This window comes from Mobula birostris, chromosome 5 (assembly GCF_030028105.1).
Source record: "Mobula birostris isolate sMobBir1 chromosome 5, sMobBir1.hap1, whole genome shotgun sequence".
NCBI lineage: Eukaryota > Metazoa > Chordata > Chondrichthyes > Myliobatiformes > Myliobatidae > Mobula > Mobula birostris.
The window spans coordinates 122,112,154-122,131,608 of record NC_092374.1 but is presented as its reverse complement, the minus strand read 5'-3'; the positions used below and the strand labels follow the sequence as shown (position 1 = coordinate 122,131,608).

Below are 19,455 nucleotides of genomic sequence, written 5' to 3'. Positions count from 1 at the left end.
TCATAATTACATTTATTCATAAACTAGAGTGCTGTCTTTGTGGAGTCTGTACATTCTACCCACCATATTGTACAATTCTGCCAAGGTCTGTGGTTTCCTTCACATCAGAAAGATATGTTGATATGCTAAGTGATAATTGTTTTTTTTTAAAAGAGAGATCCTTTGGTATAAAAAGTGCAAAAAGAAGCAAAAGAAAGTTGGTTTTATAAGGCAAATAAGGGGCAGGGGGATGTGCTTGTTTTATTGGGACTCAACATGACTGAATGGGAAAAATAAACTTATTCTGTGTTATAATAAACAAGTATATAGAGTCTTAAGTGTTTACATTTTAACCCAGAGTACACAAACAGAATATTTTTTTCAGACCAAATATAAGACCATAACGTATAGGAGCAGAAGTAGGCTATCTGACCCATTGAGTCTGCTCCCCAATTTCATCATGGCTGATCCATTTCCCTCTCAGCCCCAGTCTCCTGCCTTCTCCCCGTATCCCTTCATGCCCTGACTAATCAAGAATCTATCAACCTCTGCCTTAAATATACCCAATGACTTGGCCTCCACAGGCAACAAATTCCACAGATTCACTACTTTGCTAAAGATGTTCCTCCTCATCTCGGTTCTAAATAGACACCCTTCTATTCTAAGGCTGTGTCCTCTGGTCTTAGACTGCCCCATTATAGGAAACATCTTCTCCATATCCACTCCACTGAGGCTTTTCAACATTCGATAGCTTTCAGTGAGGTCACCCCTCATTCTTCCTCATTCTGTGATGTTTGTCAATATGTCATCTTAACTTAAGGAAAAAAAAATTCACGAAGCTTGATCCAAAAGTAATGTTAATGCTGAGAAATTGTGAAGCAGAAATCAGTACATTAGAATACAGTCTTTTGATCAATATCCTAACAACATCTGAAACCCAAAAGCACCATTTTTTAAAATTAGTGGCATACATACCGATAAATAATTTAGTGCAAGCCTTTAACATGTTTTGAAATTTCTTTGCTCTTGGTTTTAAATTGAGCTTTTCTCCAATCATAGAGTAATATAGCATGAAATCAGGTCCTTCAGCCTATCTAGTCTCTGCCGACCAAGATGTCCACTTAAGCTCGTCCCGGTTGCCTGCAATTGATCCTTGTGCATTTAAATCTTCCCTATCCAGGTATCTGTCCAAGTGACTTTTATTGCTATTGTTCCTATCTCAACCTCTTTCTTTGCCACTTATTCTATATACATCATCCCCCTGCTTCCAACCCTTGAGCCAGTTATGTATCCTCTTAGCCGGTTTTCCCTCAACCTCATGTGATCTGACCTCCTAGATTAACCTACAATGCAGGATCTTGTCAAAGACCTTGGTAGAGTCCATGTAGACAATAGCTACCTGTCTGCCAAATCCATCTTATGCCCTTGTTTTGCCCTCTTGATTTCCCTCAAGAGTACTCCTACAATTTTTATATTCATCAAGGGATTAATTTTATCCCTCCTGACTAAAGATGATGCATACCCCTTTTTCCTGGCCAGAGCCTCATATCTCTCACCCGCCAAGGTTTTCTAAGCTTGTCAGCTTTGCTCTTCATCCTAACAGAACCATAAGGGGCGGCACGGTAGTGCAGCGGTTAGCACCTGCCTGTAATCAGTTTGTAAGTTCTCCCCGTGACCGCGTGGGATTTTTCCGGGTGCTCTGTTTTCCTCCCACAGTCCAAAGACCAACGGGTTGGTAGGTTAATTGGTCATTGTAAATTGTCTCATGACTAGGCTAAGATTAAATCAGGAGATTGCTGGACTGCATGGATCGAAGGTCCAGAAGGGTCTATCCTGCACTGTATCTCAATAAATAAATAAATGTCCCGGAACTCTTTATCGTTCTTCTAAAAGCCTCCCACTTCCCAGACAGTCTCACCCTATTGGTTTCTGCAAGTGCTTGTCCAATGCCTTGAATATTGACACTGCCCCAATTTACGATCTTAACCTATTGACCTGATTTCCTCCTGACTATTTAAATAAATAAAATTGTGGTTAGTGGTCACAAAGTGCTCTCCCACCAACACTTCAAGTATTTGCCCAACTTTGTTCCCTAAGTCAATGCAGTTTTGTGGTTAGTTGTTTAAAAGTGTGTGAGAAGAGCTGTGGTTAATTTAGCCTAAATTCTCCCACTCTTTTTTTTGTTCTGTGGGACAGTATACTTGGTCTAAGTTCTGCTATATTGGCCTGGCAGAGCTTTGGTTTACAGGTGGGAGTCTGGAACTGATCATTCCCGTAAATGGTGAGAACTTGAATGTGGAAGAGATGTAGATCAGGAACTTTAATAGTTGTCTCTGAAGATGTTCTGTATTCATAGGTGTAAGATGAATTATTAGTGGTCTTGACAGTCACCTTTTAAAGGTGGTATCTTTTTTAGATTTTATGATTTAAAAAAAAATATTTTGTTAGATGAGAGTTATGCCAGTGATTTGACCCTATTGGAAATCTTGAAGTTGTTGTAAACAAAAGTGGTGAGTGTGTGGGTTTCCCATATTGTGGCCAAGGACGTAGCGAATGTGTAATGTTTGTTTTCAATGCCCCCATCTCTACGTAGTCATTTTAGTATCATTGCTTAAAAAAAAGTCTTAACAATTAATTTGTCGAAGAGAGCATTATTCTTTTATTTGTGAAAAGTTGTTGATATTTCCAGAGGTAGATGATTGTAGTTATCTTTCAAAGTTACTGTGACCAAATAACTTTACAGGGTGGCATGATAGTGTAGTGGTTTGCACAACGCTTTACAGTACAGGTGACTGGTGCTCAATTCCCACCGCTGCCTGTAAAGGATTTGTACGTTCTCCCTGTGACAGCGTGGATTTCCTCTGGGTGCACCAGTTTCCCCACACAGTCCAGAGGTGTAATGGTTGATATGTTAATTGGTTTAATTAGGATTAATTTGGGGGCTTGCTGGGCAGCGTGGCTGTAAGGGCAGAAAATTCCTATTCTCCCCTGTATCTCAATAAAGAAAATAAAAACTTTCCAGTGGTGTGAGCATGTGCATATGTGTTTTTATGTTGAGCGTGGGGTGAGGGGGAGGTGATGGCAGGAGTCATTAGTCAGCAGTTTGTCATATAGTTTGGGAGAAAAAAACTTATTGTGGATATCTGCATTAGCCATAAAACAGTACTGTGTCATTCCACAACAAGATTCAGCAAGAAACAGGAAATATTAATGAGTCCAGCAATCCTAAGTATTCCCAATTCAATCTTATCTTTGTTCCACTCGTCCTTCAGACATTGCTTTCCTTGCCTCTTTCAGTGAAATCTATCATCTCCTTTTTTTATGCTGTGGCTTACAGTAACAGAACTCAAAAGACCAATCCGACGCCGACTCTTTTTAGTTGGAGTTCATAGCAGTTGCCTTAAAAGATCAAAACTTCCAGTGCAGCTACATGGTATTAATGTTCAGCTTCTGATGTGTCCCTGCAGGGTTTTTTTTTCTCTCTCTGCTTTGGTATGGGGGAAGGGAGTGATGGATATCCCACAGAACATGCTCAATATTTGCAAACACTGCTATCCTTGTTTTGTAGGGTCCTGTTCACAAGCTCAGTCCTTAACCTGGCTGAACTGGTTGCTCTCCGACCTGACCTTGCCAAATTGAAAAAGGTCCTATACTTTCATGAGAACCAGTTGGTATATCCTGTCCGGAAAAGCCAGGAAAGAGACTTCCAGTATGGATACAACCAAGTGATTTCATGGTAGGTGAGCTTACTTTTTGTTCATCTTGTTCAAATGGTTTTTTTCTGTCGTTAGAAGTGGCTTCCACCTCTTTATAAACTCTCACACAATTTGATAGACCAGATTCTTTATACGATCAGGAGGGTTGGTTGCCATCTGTTCTCCCCAAATAATAATTTATTGCAATAAAACCACTTAACTCTAAGTAAATCTTTATGAAAAACAGTACAATTCCTGGCTTCACTGTTAGAGTGATTTATAAAGGATGGCTGAGCACATAAAATTATACTGAAACCCATCATAAGATTCTTAGGTAAGCTAAAATGCCTCTGTCCAAAAACTAGAAGAGGTTAAACAGCCTTCATATTCCAGATATGTCAATGACCTAAGACACTGAAGAGTTTAACAGTTATATTTGCTTTGATTCAACTGACCAATTCTCCTGGTGGTGTGAAATTATTGGTTAAAATTGAGCTTTGTACAGCGACGGAATAAATCTGTGTTTGAAATTAGGCTGTGGTATTTTGTACATTGATACAATATTATTTGTATTGCAACAGGTAATTGTGTGTGTGTGTGTGTATATGTATGTGTATATATATATATATATGTATTCATCTATTGTAAATGCATGTACTAAACCTTGAGTCTAAATTGGGTATGGCAAAATTTTATTGGTGAATGATTGCAAGCCCATTTTTGTGGGAGACCAGATATTTAAAGTCCTTACACCAAACACTTGCTGAGTGATTGGATTGCATAATATTGTTATTTTCAGTACTATGCCTTTAAAACTCAATTTAGCATGGATTTAATTGTGTTTGTTACCCATTATAAGTTAAATCATACCAGTCAGAAATTGGAGTATTAGAGATGATTGGATCACATCATTATGAGGGCGCCATTCATTGGGCACTAATTCTGATTCCCATATTCCTAATTTAGGAGAATTGTAAATTTAGTAAAATACTGTCCAGATTAAATCAACGAGCCACCATTCTTCAACCAGCCAAAAGCTCTGTAATACAAGTCACAAACAAGAGAACATCTGCAGATGCCGCAAATCCGAGCAACACACACAAAATACTGGAGGAACTCAGCAGGCCAGGCAGTGTCTATGGCGAAAAGTACAGTTGACTGTACTCTTTTTTTTCCATAGATGCTGCCTGGCCTGCTGAGTTCCTCCAGCATTTTGTGTGCGTAGCTCTGTAATACAGACCCCCACAATCTCTCCTTTATGCACCCATCCCATAAACAACCTACATTATGTTTCTGTTCCTGAACACTTCTACCAACTGACATCACTATGCTAACCTCCATGATCTCCTCTATGACATTCTGTCCTTCCTAATTCTAATCCCAGCTCTACGATGCCCACACAAGTCCCAAGATCTCCCCTTTCTTCTTTTCCTCCCCCCTTCCTACCTACCTGTCAGACTACTACAAATGTCAAAAGGTTCCTGGTCCAAACTCCTTCCATCTATACAGTTCAAGTGCATCTTGTCTGTGGCCAGCCTCCTAAAACCAGACTCAGTATACATTATATGGGCCACATATTTTAAGGAAACTAAATTTCAATGTGGTGGGCAAGGATTTTTGAGCAACTCTCTCCAGATGAAAAATGATTAGTCTACATTATTTCCAATTGGTCTTGAATCTCCCAGTGTAGATCTGTCGTAGACTGGGGAAAGTGAACATTGTTGAGGTAACTGTTTTGTGTACCACATTTCGTCATCTCTCCCATCCTGTCAACTCAGTAGACAGCTGTGATTCAGAGCTTTACATTGTCTGTAACTTTAATTATCTTTCCCATTCCTACTTTGACCTCCTTGCCATTTTTTCAAGATGGGTTCTGAGTATTTCCAATATATTTTGTGTTTTTTTTTTCAGAATGGCAGGTATGGATTGCATTTGCCAATTTGGTAATATCTTAGTGAAATATTAGTCTTTCTTAAATGGCTATGATCAAAATTTGAAATGGAATCCATGATTTCTACCTATGAACTTTATGAAAACTGGCTGAATTAATAATGTTAGTTTGAGTAGGAACAGCTGAGTTAAGTAAGTTGGATAGTGAAACATTATGTATTTGTAGAGAACATTCAAAGAAAGGAACAAATACCTCTGATTGCCTAATAAATGGCAGATGTTAGAAATCTTGAGCAATGCACCCAAAATGCTGGAGGAACTGAGCAGGTTAGGCAACATCTATGAAGGGAAATAAACAATCGATGTTTCACACCGAGACCCTTAATCAGGAAATGCCACTGAATCGGTGAAATCTAGGAGCAGAGGTAGCTCCTTTGGCCTTGAGGCACGTTCAGTCATTTAATAAATTTTCAGCTGAACTTATGGCTAAATTCTTCATTTGCCTTAACTCCGTGGCCTTGAAATTCTAGTACATTCTATGGGTAGCCAGATGGATACAGCACCAATGTACCAGCAACTATTTTGATTGCTCCCTCTCCACTGAAAACTTTACTTACATTCAGGACATTGCATAGCACATTATTGGAAGCTTACAAGTCTCTGTTGGTGGTGAGGGCTACATTGGAATCCAGAGGTGGGTATTAGATTTCTCCAATTAAAATAATTTTACAGTTGCATCACACTGAAAGCAGCAGCATTATTCAATTAAAAATTTTAAGAATACATCTCCTAAATCATTTGGTAAGCAAGAAATAGTTGGAAGATAGTGCACTGAAGCTATTTGAAAATCTCGAGCAGGATTTTGCAGAAAAAGGGAAAAATGTTGAGGTGGTGGATTGAGAAAGAGAACTACACAAAGCAAAGACTAACAAAGATGATTTTTAGTTAGTTTTAATCTAAAGTATGCAACTAGGAAAGTAAGATTGGATGAGATTTCAGTTGAGCCTGTGGGATCAGCCTCCAGAAGAGTTTGTAGACAAAAGATTAAGTATGGTAGGGCAGGAGGAGCTAATATAAGGAAGTTGAGAGTGGGTTTAAAAGGCCGTCAGTGCAGGCTAAGATGTGACCCTAAAGTAAACTAATGCAAGTACTGGATAAGAATGGAAAATACTGGGAATACTTAGCAGGTTGGGCTGCATCCATCGAGAAGTAGATTTAGTGTTTGACATTGATAAGTTTGCAGTAGTTTGGGCGTAGAGAACTATGGTTTGAAAAATTGTAGCACACGTAGAAAGGGTGGAAATGACAGAGGGCAGTTGAATCCTCATTTGTGTGACTTGTTATCTAGCTGTGACTTGTTTCAGCATCAGTTCACCTGAGTATCATAGAGTAATAGTGTCATAGAAAACTACAGGACAGAGACAAGCCTTTCGGCCCATCCAGTCTGTGCTGAAGTATTTATACTGCCTAGTCCTATCGATCTACACCGGGACCATAGCCCTCCATATTCTTCCCATCCATCTACCTATCCAGACTTCTCTTGAACATCAAAATCAAAATCGCATCCACCATTTGCACTGGCAGTTCGTTCCATACTTTCACTACTCTCTGAATGAAGAATATTCCCCTCATGTTCCCCGTAAACCGTTCACCTTTCACCTTTAACCAATAACGTCTAATTATAGCCTCACTCGATAAAATGAGTGTTTCATTTCTCTAGGCTAGTCTATAAAACCATAAAACATTGGAACAGAATTTGGCCATTTGGCCGTTCAAGTCTGCTGTACCATTCAATCACGGCTGATTTTATTATCCCTCTCAACCCCATTCTCCTGCCATCTCCCTGTAAACTTTGACACTCTGACTAATCAGGAAACTATCAGCCTCCGCTTTAAACATACTCAATTACTTGGCCTCCACAGCCAAGTCCTTCTGAATGGACAATGAACCAATCCATGACCACTACCTCACTTTTTTTTTGCTCTCTTTTTGCATAACTAACTTATTTATCTGTCTGCCTGTATATACAAGTACCTCCAAAGAGTGAGGCAGGTCTTAAAAAGCCAGCTGAATGGGAAGAGCAAGACCAGAGCCATTAACACATTCTCCCTACCAGTCATCAGACACCCAGCCACAAAAATGTTCTGACCAAGGAGCAAACTGGAAGCTGCTGACTTCAAGACCCAGAAACTATGAACAATACATGGAGGATTCCATCCAAAGTCCAATGTTGAGCGCCTGTGCACCCACCAGGATAAAGGAGGACGAGGACTTGAAACTGTCAAGGCCACTGTTCTGAAAGAAATGGGAAGCATCCATGAATATGTCGGGAAGCTGGGTCCTAAAGACAACCTGCTAGGAAAGTACCTCAGACAGCAGGCAGAGGATATGGAAATAGAGGTGGGCGGAGAGCCAGAGGACCAGAGCTGTGGCAGGACAAGCCCCTGCACGGGATGTACCATCGCCAGATATCAGAGGTGGCTGACATAAGAAAGTCCAACTGGTGGCTGGAAATGGCAGGGCTGAGGGACAGCACAGAGGCACTGCTCATGGCTGCACAGGAACAGGCGCTGAGTACAAGAGCAGCAGAGGCAGGGTGTCTATCAACACCAGGCATGACGCAAGATGCAGACTGTGCAGGGAATCCGCTGAAACCACCCAGCACTTAGTAGCAGGCTGTGAGATGCAGGCAGGGACAGCATACACTGAACCAAGTTGCAGGAATTGTGTACAGGAGCATCTGTGCTGAGTATGGATTGGACACTCCCAAGTCCAAATGGGAAACACCTGAGAAGGAAGTTGAGAATGACAGAGGTAAGATCCTGTGGGACTCCCAAATACACTCTGATAAGCAGATACTGGCCAGCCAAGCAGACATGGTAATACTGGACAAGGAACAGGAGAAAGTGACAGTAATAGATATGGCAATCCCAAATGACAGTAACATCAGGAAGAAAGAATATGAGAAGCTGGAGAAATACCAGGGCTTCTCCAGATAGGTAGAAAGAATGTGGAATGTTAAAGCCAGAGTAATCCCAGTGGTGATAGGAGCACTTGCAGCTGTGACACCTGGACTGGGAGAGTGGCTCCGACAAACCCCGGGAACAACATCTGAGATCTTGGTCCAGTAGATTGCACTTCTAGGAACAGCAAGGATACTGCGCCAAAGCCTCAAGCTCCAGGCCTCCAGTGGAGAACCTAGATTAAGGGAAAAGTACACATATACACCACCCATAAGGGGTGAGAAAAAATATATATCTATTACGGTAATTTATAGGTTTTTCTTGTGCATTGCATTGTACTGCTGCTACAAATCAACAAATTTCACAACCTATGCCAGTGATATTAAACCTGATTCTGATTCCAATTCAGAAATAAAACCGAATGCAGGAAATAGCAGTTGTTGAAATGAAGATCTAGTTATGCATACTTTGCATTAACAGATTGAATTTCCATGCGCCCACTGACTGACAATTCCCACAGATCGCTTTCTGGACTTGTACTGTATCCCTGCATGTGATTATGTACTGTAAGCTTTCAGTTTTGCACCCTGCAACATTGAAAATGTTGTAATAGCATGTCTGTATGGGCCCTGCTTCCTCGCAGCATGGATTAAGTTGGAACACTGAATGTGTTCATTGTTTTGCATCATGTCTCTGCTACCTTGAGTTCCTTTGTAGAGCAATTATGGGTGCAGCTGCCACTTCTGTTAAACTTCCTCAGCAGAGCAGCGGCACATTGTGATTACTGCTAGCTTATCTCTGTACTTTCTCAGGTTCAGCACAGCAGAAACATTTCCGATTGGAGCCTGAGTTTTGCAAACCTCTGTGTTTGTGGTAAATTACCTTCACCGCCCTCAATGAATTGTTTTGTCATTGGCTTTGATAATTTCAGTTTCTTTTTTTAATATTAGTAATTCATTCTTTTTAAAATGAAAGGCACCACGGCAGCGTAGCGGTTAGTGCGGTGCTGTTACAACTCTGGGCATTCCAGGGTTAGGAGTTAAATTCTGCTGCGAGTCTCTACGTTTTCCCCATGGAATGCATGGCTTTTCCCCATGTGCTCTGGTTTCATCCCACAGTGCAAAGATGTACCAGGTAGGTTAATTGGTCATTGTAAATTGTCCTGTGATTAGACGAGGGTTAATCAGGAATTGCCGGGGCTGCATAGTTCAAAGGGCTGGAAGAGCTAAATAAAAATAAAAATAAAATATTTATACTTTATTCACTTTGGCCATAATCACAACCTGTTTAAAAGGCTTCCTTTGAAATAGTTTTCACTATCATATTTATTTGGACCTTTTTGTTTACATGTGTTATATTTATTTAAAGTTCTTGCCAATTATTTTATGTCTTCGCTACATCTGCAATGCTTCATTTTTTTTTCAAAACCAAACAATTAAATATTTTTGACATTATGACACTTGATCAATTTATTTGACCTGGATTGATAACTTTAATATTCTCTAAATGTGATTTTTCCTTTTTCCAGTCCCAATGGTGCAGGTTCATGTTGAATCCACTATTTTTGACTGTAAACTGCTTCCCTGCAATTTGAAACTTGTAATCTTCAGTGTGCATATTTATGCTTTACCATTCACCTGACATTTGACAGTAATGGCTTCATTGCACAAACTAATCCTCTGACAGATCATTGAGCTGAACTGTAACCCTGTTTTTCTCCCTCTCTATCTGCTGCCTGATCTGTAGATTGCTTGCAGGGATTTTCTGTTTTTATATCAGATTCTCAGCAGCTGTAGTTTTTATTTTACTTCCAGCCCAATCCCTCTAAACATCCCATGGAGAGTTGGGTAGAAAGCTGAAATGCAGGACCTCCAGAGCATTAATCTCCAGATTGCTGCCTGTGCCAGTGAAGGTAAGAATAGGATTAGTTAGATAATGAATCAGTGGCTGAGGAACTGGTGCAGGGATCAGGGCTTCAGATTTCTGGATCCTTCGGATATCTTCTGATGAAGGTATGACCTGTACAAAAAGGACCAATATTCTTGAGGGCAGATTTGCTAAAGCTGCTTGGGAGGGTTTAAGTTATTTTCGCAGAGGGATGGGAATAAATAATCTGGTTGAGGATGCGGCAGTTGGCATACAGGTAGATGCAGTGTGCAGTCGGACTGTGAGGAAGGACAGTTAGATGATAGGGCAAAATTACAGTCAGTGGGCTGAGTTGAAGTGTAACATTGAATTGAAAAAGGTGATGAAAAGGGAAGGGGAGATGATGAGTTGATGCGTGTGCAGTGGAGAGGGTAGAGGGGGCTTTGAGATTCTAACATTCTTCTGTCATTCATTCTTTTGGGGTTCTTCTGTTTTTTTGTGGATGTTTGAGAAGACAGATATTTCAGGTTGTATGCTGTGTACATACTCAGATAATAAACGGAACCATTTGAATACAGGACCAAAGGAGTTATATTTTACTGCACACAGTATACGGAATAAGGTAGGTGATCTTGTCGTGCTCTCAGAGATTGGCAGGTATGACTTTGTGGGCATCACTAAGATGGGGCTGAAAGAAGATCGTCATTGGGAGTTTAACATCCAATGATACACCTTGTATTGAAATGACAAGCAGGTAGGCAGAGGGGGTGGAGTGCTCTGTTGGTTTAAAAAAAACTGAAATTAAATCTTTAAAAAAAGGTCAGATAGAATTGGAAGATGTAGAACCCTTGTGGGTAGAGTTAAGAAACTGCAAGAGTAACAAGACCCTGATGGGAGTTATATACAGTCATCCAAACAGTAGCCAGGATGTGGGGTACAAATTACAATGGGAGATGGAAAAGGCATGTAAAAAGAGCAAGGTATGATAGTTATGGGGGATTTCAATATGCAGGTAGATTGGCAAAATCAGGTTGTTGCTGTGTCAAAAAGGAGGGAATTTGTAGAATGCCTGTGAGATGGGTTTTTAGATTAGATTGCAGCTGAGGCCACTCGGGGAAAGGCAATTCTGGATTGGGTGTTGTGTAATGACCCAGATTTGATTAGGGAGTTTAAGGTAAAGGAACAGTTAGGTTTGAGTGATCACAATATGATAGAATTCATCCTGCAGTTTGAGAGGAGGAAGATAAGGTCAGAGGTATCAGTACCGCAGTGGAGCAAAGGGAATTACAGAGGCATGGGAGGAGCTGGCCAAAGTTGATTGGATGGGGACACTAGCAGGGATGATGTCAGAGCAACAATGGCTGGAGTTTCTGGGAACAATTTGGCAGGCATAGGATAGATACATCCCAAAGAAGAAGATGTATTCTAAAAGGAGGATGAGGAACCCATGGCTGTCAAGGGAAGTCAAAAACAGCATAAAAGCAAAAGAGAGGACGTTAAATTTAGCAAAAATTAGTGGGAAGATACCGTACAGGATTAGGAAGCTTTTGAAAACCAGCAGAAGGCAACTACAAAAGCCATAAGGAGAGAAAAGGTGAAAAGTGAAGGTAAGCTAGCCAATAACATAAAGGAGGATACCGAAAAATTTTCAGATATATAAAGAGTAAAAGTGAACAGAGAGTGAATATCTGATGGGTGACAAAAAAAAATAGTGGATGAACTTAATAAATATTTTGCATCAGTCTTCACTGTGGAAGACACTAGCAGCATGCCAGAAATTTGAGAGTCATTTGGCAGAAGTGAGTGTCGTTGCTCTGGCTATGGAGAAGGTGCTTGGGAATTTGAAAGGTCTGAAGGCAGGTAAGTCACCAGGATCAGATGGATTACACCCCACTGTTCTGAGGTAGGTGAGGAGATTCTGGAGGCATTAGTAATGATCTTTCAAGAATCATTGGATTCTGGAATGGTTTCAAAGGACTGGAAAATCACAAATTTGCTCCAGTCTTTAAGAAGGGAGATAGAAGAAAGGAAGCTATAAGCCAGTTAGCCTGACTTCAGTGGTTGAGAAGATGTTGGAGTCCATTGCTAAGCATGAGGTTTTGGGTTACTTGAAAGCACATGATAAAATAGGCCAAAGTTACCATGGCGTCCTTAAGGGAAATCTTGACTGATGAATCTGTTGGAATTCTTTGAGGAAATGACAGGCAGGGTAGATAAAGGAGAGCCAGTCAGTGTTGTTGTCGCACACAAGGCTGCTTAACATGATAAGAACTCGTGGCATTACAGGAAAGATATTGGCATGGTAAGAGGATTGGCTGACTGGTAAAACCCTCCCATCCATTGAGAACATCTACATGAAATGTTGCCGTAGAAAAGCAGCATCCATCATCAAAGATCCTCACCAGCCTGGCAATACTCTTTTCCCGCTACTGCCATCAGTAGAAGGTACAGGTGCCTCAGGACTCACACCACCAGGTTCAAGAACAGCTACTACCCCTCAACCATCAGGCTCTTGAACAAAAGGGGATAGCTATGCTCATTTAAGGACTTTGTTATTTTGTTTTTTCATGATTATTTATTGCTATTATATCTGCATTTGCACAGTTTGTTTACAGTTCCTGATGTTTACAATTACAGTTCTGTAGATTAGCTAAGTATGCCTGCAGAAAAAGCACCTTAGAGTTGTACGTGGTGATACGTATGTAGTCCGATGATAAATTTTACTTTGAACTTTTGACAGGAGCCAAAGAATGGAAATAAAGGGGCCTTTTCTGGTTGACTACTGGTTACCAATGGTGTTCCATGGGGGGGTTGGTGTTGTGACCACTTCTGTTCATGTTATATGTCAATGATTTAGATGATGAAATTGATGGCTTTTTGGCCAAATTTGTAGACACTATAAAAATATGTCGATGGGCAGTTTGTGTTGAGGAAGCAGGGAGTCAGCAGAAGGATTTAGACAGATGAGAAGAATGGGCAAAGAAGTAGCAGATGGAATATAGTGTTAGGGAAGTGTTATGTCATGCACTTTGATGGAAGGAATAAAGGTGTAGATTATTTTCCAAATGGGGAGAAAATTTGAAACTTGGAGGTGCAATGGAACTTGGGAGCCCTAGTGCAAGATTCCCAAAAGGTTAAATTGCAATTTGAGTTTTGAGGTGAGGAAGGCAAATGGAATGTTAGCATTTATTTTGAGAATACTAGAATATAAAAGCAAAGATGTAATGCTGAGACTTTATCAGGCATTGGTCAGACCGCACAGAGTATTGTGAACAGTTTTGGGCCCTTTATGTAAGAAAAGATTTGCTGGCATTGGAAAGGTTTTAGAGGAGGTTCGCGAGAATGATTCCAGGAGTGGAAGAGTTAATGTATGAGGGGTGCTTCATTACCCTGGGCTGGTACTCACTGGAGTTTAGAAGAATTCTGGGGTCTCACTGAAACCTATCAAATTTTGAAAGACCTAGATAGACTGGATATGGAGAGGATTTTTCCATCAGTGGTTGAGTTGAGGACCAGAGGGCACGGCCTCAGAATAGAGGGCCGTCCATTTGGAACAGGGCTGAGGAGGAATTTCTCAAGCCAGAGGGTGGTGAATTTGAGGGATTCGTTGCCACACACAGCTGTGGAGGCCAGGTTATGAGGTATATTTAAAGCAGAAATTGATAGGTCCTTGGATTAATCAGGGCAACAAAGGTTATGGAGAGAAGGTAGGAGAATGGGGCTGAGAGGATTAACAAATCAACAATGAAGCAATGGTAGAGTAGACTCAATGGGCTGAATGCCTTATTTCTGCCTTTATGTCTTATGGTCTTGACCAACATTTTATAATTGGCAGTTATTCCAGAAAATATAATATATCACTGAATAGCAGAAGTTCTTGTTTGAGTTTTTCACTTTCTCAAACAATGAAAGGTCCCGGCCCAAAACGTGGACTATTGATACTGCCTGACCTGTTGAGATCCTGCAGGATTTTGTGTGCGTTGCTCTGGATTAGCAGCATCTCTTGTGTTTATGATCTTAGTCTTCATTGTGTCCGGTGACTCCTTTGCAAGTCTGTTCAAAATGGATTACCACAGTTTAAGGGCAGCTCTGATCTATGTGCTGAGATGCCAGTAGGGCAGTGTCAGTAATTTCCAAAATAAGGGGCACATGATTCGATTCAGAATAGAGATCAACCAATGTCAAGGGCTTAGAAGAACGAAGACAAATGGGGACAGGGACAATAAATGCAGTCGAGGGAGAAGAAGCACAATCATGTTGAAAGACAGAACAGGGCCAAGGGGCCAAATGGCCTATTCTTTCACACTTTTCATACTTTCATATGTTATGGGTCTTGTTATCTTCTGGTCAGAGGTCAGAAATGGGGTGATTCGCTATTAAATATCATCATGAAATTACCAACTTTTATGACCAGAGGAAGAACTCTTGGCCTATTCCATTCGTATTGACTTTGTTAATATAATACATGTGGAAGCAGAATTAGGCCATTTGGCTCATCAACACTGATTCACACATATGTAGTATAATACATGTTACTATCATGCATATATATCCTGGACTTGAGGATCTGAGTTATGGGAAAAGGTTGGGACTTTATTCCCTAGAGTGGAGGAGATTAAGGGGAGATTTGATAGAGGTATGCAAACCTATGATGGGCATAGATAGGGTAAATGCAAGCAGGCCTTTTCCACTGAGGTTCGCTGAGAGACTACAACTAGAGGTCATGGGTTAAAGGCGAAAGATAATATCGGGAGGAGAAGATGGTGGCATGACACAGCTTGCAGCGGTCACTCTGGTGGTGATGTCTTTTATTTGCCAAGTAGGGTGCCGTGCACAATCCTGATTTGATGGAGATGGACGTGAGAGCACGGAGGAACATCTGGTGAAACTTCTGAAATGCCTGCTTCGCTGCTGCTGCTACTGTGTGGTCCAGAATCTCCAGAGGTGAAGGCCCTGAGTCCTCGGCTTTGCTTGTTGCTCGGCGGCTGGGGTGGGGTCGAAGCGCTCTGCAGAGGATGGTGCTCAGAGAGGCTGTATCGGAGGGGCTGGTCGGAGGCTCGAAGTTTTCGGACGGACTCAGAGTCCATTGCGGTTGGGTGCTTCCAATGGTGCTGCATCAGCAAGTTGGCGCTTGGTGGTTCATGGCGAGAAGAGTTTCTCCCTTCTGCCGCCTGCGTGAGATGTTGAGTCTATTGGGACTTTAAGACTTTTTTTTTTACTGCGCCCATGGTCTGCTCTTTATCAAATTATGGTATTGCTTTGCACTGTTGTAACTATATGTTATAATTATGTGGTTTTGTCAGTTTTAGTCTTGGTTTGTCCTGTGTTTTCTTGTGATATCATTCTGGAGGAACGTTGTATCATTTTGTAATGCATGGATTTCTAAATGATTAATAAACGAGGATTGAGTGTCCTCATAATCTAATCTAATATGTTTAAGGGGAGGGAACATCTTCTCTCTGAGGGTGGTGAGAGTGTGGAATGAGCTGCCAGTGGAAGCGGTGGGTGAAGGTTTGACTTCAACATTTAAGAGAAATTTGGATTGATACATGGATGGGAAGGGAATGGAGGGCTACGGTCCTGGTGTAGGTCGATAGAGACTAGGCAGAGTAATAGCTTAGCACAGACTAGATGAGCTGAATGGCCCGTTTCTGTGCTGCAGTACTCTTTGACTATTTTTTTGGCTTCTATTTTTATTAAGATTAATCTGTTAAACAAGCAATGAAAAATCAAGTGGGATAAAAGTTTTGAAATTTCATTTCTTTCATCTGTGGTTTACAGAAATACACGTTCATACACAAAGCTACTTGGAAAACTACCACTGTGGTTCCTAGGATTCAATTATGTTGTGTAACAAAGGGATACAGAAGTCTGGCTCCCCATACCAGAAACTCCCTCAGGTGGCAATATATTCTGTTGTAATAATCTTCTGACAGGCTGGGATTGTAAAGGAATTAGAGGTAAACAAGACGACAATTCATATGAACTCAATATTAACATATTTGTTCTGCCTTTCTGTTTGTTTCTCATGCTGCTTCTTGACACAGTCCAGCTTCCCGAGGAATGTGCAGTGTAACAGCATGGGGTTTGTGAATGGAACTTGTAGTGGTTAGATTACAAAATTACGAAGGGACAGATGAAGCGATGAAAGCAAATGCCACTATTTAAAAACCTACATCTCAAAAATTGTTATGGCAGGGGTCCTTGGGCTTCTTTCTCTTTCCACACCAATGGCCTTCGTACAATTTTAACGGTCCACATTTTAGCCGAAGGTTCCATAGTATATTTATAACTTGTTGCTGTTTTCAAAGCAGGCATTTCATATTCCCACACTATGGTTTCTGAATCACTACAATTTGATCACTTCCATGATTAGAGTGGGCCATGCGAATCTGACTTCCTTCCAGTTCTCCACCCCTCCCCCACTGCTCTTGTAGTTTCAGCTATACTCAGTTCTCTCTTGCCTTTATTCTTCAGACCCAATGTTATTTGCTTTTCCTTATATCTGAGGGAAATATTCTAGTGTCCTTGCATACAAGAACACACTCATCCACAAACATGATGCCACTTTCATGCAGACCTCCTTAAGTTCCTTAACAGACTAATACTGAAATTATCTTACTCACCTATTGAAAATTTGAGGGTATATTTCCACTTTAAGACCTAGTGTACCAGAGGAAGCTGATGATTATACTTCTCCCATGAAGACCACCTCAAGATATTTGCAAGTTGCCTAAGGAATTCCAGCTGTGTTGGCCTCCAATCTAGACACAAGCTCATTTGTGGCTGGGTTTTTATGTAGAAGTAATAGGTTTCTGAGAACTCTATTCTTTTCCTTCCCCAGTATCTTCGGTATCCAGATCACTTAACCACTTTGTCTTTGTGTCATCTTTTTTTCTCAACATGCTGTTACCTTGCTCATTTCTTAGTAGTTTAAAAGGTTTCTGTAACATTTATACTCAAATTATTTATTCTCTAATTGTTTCTGTATGTTTAGGTTTAGGATTACATGGGTATGATTTCCAGAGGTAAACATACCTCTATAATAAAGGCATGTTATGCAAAAAACTTATAGAAGATGAGTGAATATGTGTTCACTTCCTGATTTGAACAACTAACTATACAATTGGGAAACTAATCAGCAGATTCTCTGGTGCATATTTTATGATGGGAAAATATCCTTCAAGTTTTTTAATCCTGCTTTGTGGAGCTAAATTATATCATGTACAACATCTCCTTCACGATAAAGTGAAGTCAGGTTCTGATAGGTAAGTTATGGTGTGGCTGTGTAGGCCGTGTCATTGGGTATATTTAAAGTGGTGGTTGATTAGTCTAGGTATCAAAGTTTACAGGTAGAAGGCAGGAGAATGGGTCAAGAGGGATAATAAATTGGCCTTGATGGAATGGCAGAGCGGACTAGGTGGCCTAATTCTGCTCCTGTGACGTATGTCTTATGATCACCCAGATGCTTAACTCATGTCTCCCCAAACAGATCCTTTACTCCCAGTTAAAGGAAGGTCAGTGAGTCTCTGGTGGGCAAAATAAATGCATCAAGGATAACATCGTCAGCCTGAAGAAATCCAGCATTACATTTAAAAAAAACTAGAAAGACATTGCACTCAGTAGATACACCTAGAGGAAATCTGTTCATGAGGGAGCTGTGCTACATGGGAGCGGCCTGCGCTGTGCCCCAGAGAACAAGCAGCAGCTGCAAAAGGAGAATCAAAAGACCCAGCCACTAACCACAGCCACAATTGATTCGTGCTGACACTGCACCAGAATGAGGATTCCAGATCAGGCATTTCAACCATCTGAGGAATCACCAATAGACAACCCCTTGGACTGGAGTGATCACACTACTACTGCATATCATTTGTTACAAGGATTTGGGTAGCATTCTGACACTGAAGCCATCAATTCAGTTCTCTCATGTTTCTTAAGTCTCCTTCACCATCAGTGTATCTGCTGATCCCGTTCTCACGTTTAACCAGTTTCCCCTAAATGTATCTATGATGGTCAACCACTCTTTGTGTTTGCAATTTCCACGTTTGTGAGCCAGTCGAAGATGGGTGCCGGGGCTTTGCTGGCCATTCATCACAGCGGACTCTAAAACTCATTGGAGTTAAAGGATTGCAGTGCAGAAGAACCACCAAGAACATTCTGGAGGCTGCTGGAAAGGCCTCGCGGTGGCTGTGGATCCGGAGGGGGGATCCGTGGATTAGTGTGCCACTTGGACACAAGTCGGGAGCTGATCACCCCCGGCTGGGTCGCCTGGTCGAGGTTGTCTGATGATTAAAGACCCGAAACACCCTATGACCCTGGGTTCATCACTGAAGATGTGTCCAAGTAGCACCAGAAGGTGTATTCTACAACTAACTATTGATCATTTTATGGTTTGTTTCATCACTGGCATCTTACTTCTGCCTTGTGTAGAAAAGCTTACAATGTTCAGGCTGTTTTGTCTCAGAACTCTTGTTGAGATGGTTTCGTCTGAATCTATTGTTATAAGGTGACAAATTGGAGGTCCGGAGAATGACTTTGGGATACCCCTATTAAACCACACAAGCACAGGAATTCCGAAAGTACACTTAATTTCACAGAATAATAATGGTAAAGCTCACTGGTTTTATAACATTACTAACTCAAAAGCTGACATATATTCTTCTTCAACTTTATCAAGTTATTTAAGACTCTTAAAGACTTTTACTAGCTTACTCTTTTTACGTTGTCATTTTGTTCTTTCATTCAATGGTTTACTTAGCAAACAAAAGTAATTTGATGTCTGTAATAAACGTAAGCTATTGCTACTCTTCATCAGTACAGACTATGTTATATTGCTATTTGGATCCACCTACAATAGTGTCTTACTTGTTAATGACTCCAAGTAGCATTGAATACATTGTGGAAAGAAACCCAAAGAATTGAATGGAGAAACAACATTTTAATTATATTTTGAGGTTCTAGATCAAGACAAGTAACAGTTGACACAGATATTTATGTATCATAATATGCAGAAAGAAAATGAATGAGGGGGTGTTTATAATGGTGTGCAGTTTGTAATG

The 19,455-nt window shown here is 40.8% G+C and overlaps 1 protein-coding gene across 8 annotated transcripts in view; it reads left to right on the top strand.

Moving 5' to 3' along the window:
- The window catches only part of gtdc1 (glycosyltransferase-like domain containing 1), a 364,282-nt gene that overhangs the window by 134,218 nt on the left and 210,609 nt on the right, over positions 1–19,455 (top strand). For 6 of the 8 annotated variants that reach the window (XM_072258615.1, XM_072258621.1, XM_072258614.1 and 3 more), the window contains one exon: positions 3,548–3,715. The exons of 1 other annotated variant lie outside the window; for it this stretch is intronic. In XM_072258615.1, coding sequence (XP_072114716.1) covers positions 3,548–3,715 — 168 coding nt within the window. Of the gene's footprint in view, positions 1–3,547; positions 3,716–10,419; positions 10,440–19,455 lie in introns of those variants that run through there. One more of the 8 variants, XM_072258622.1, reaches the window with a different exon arrangement.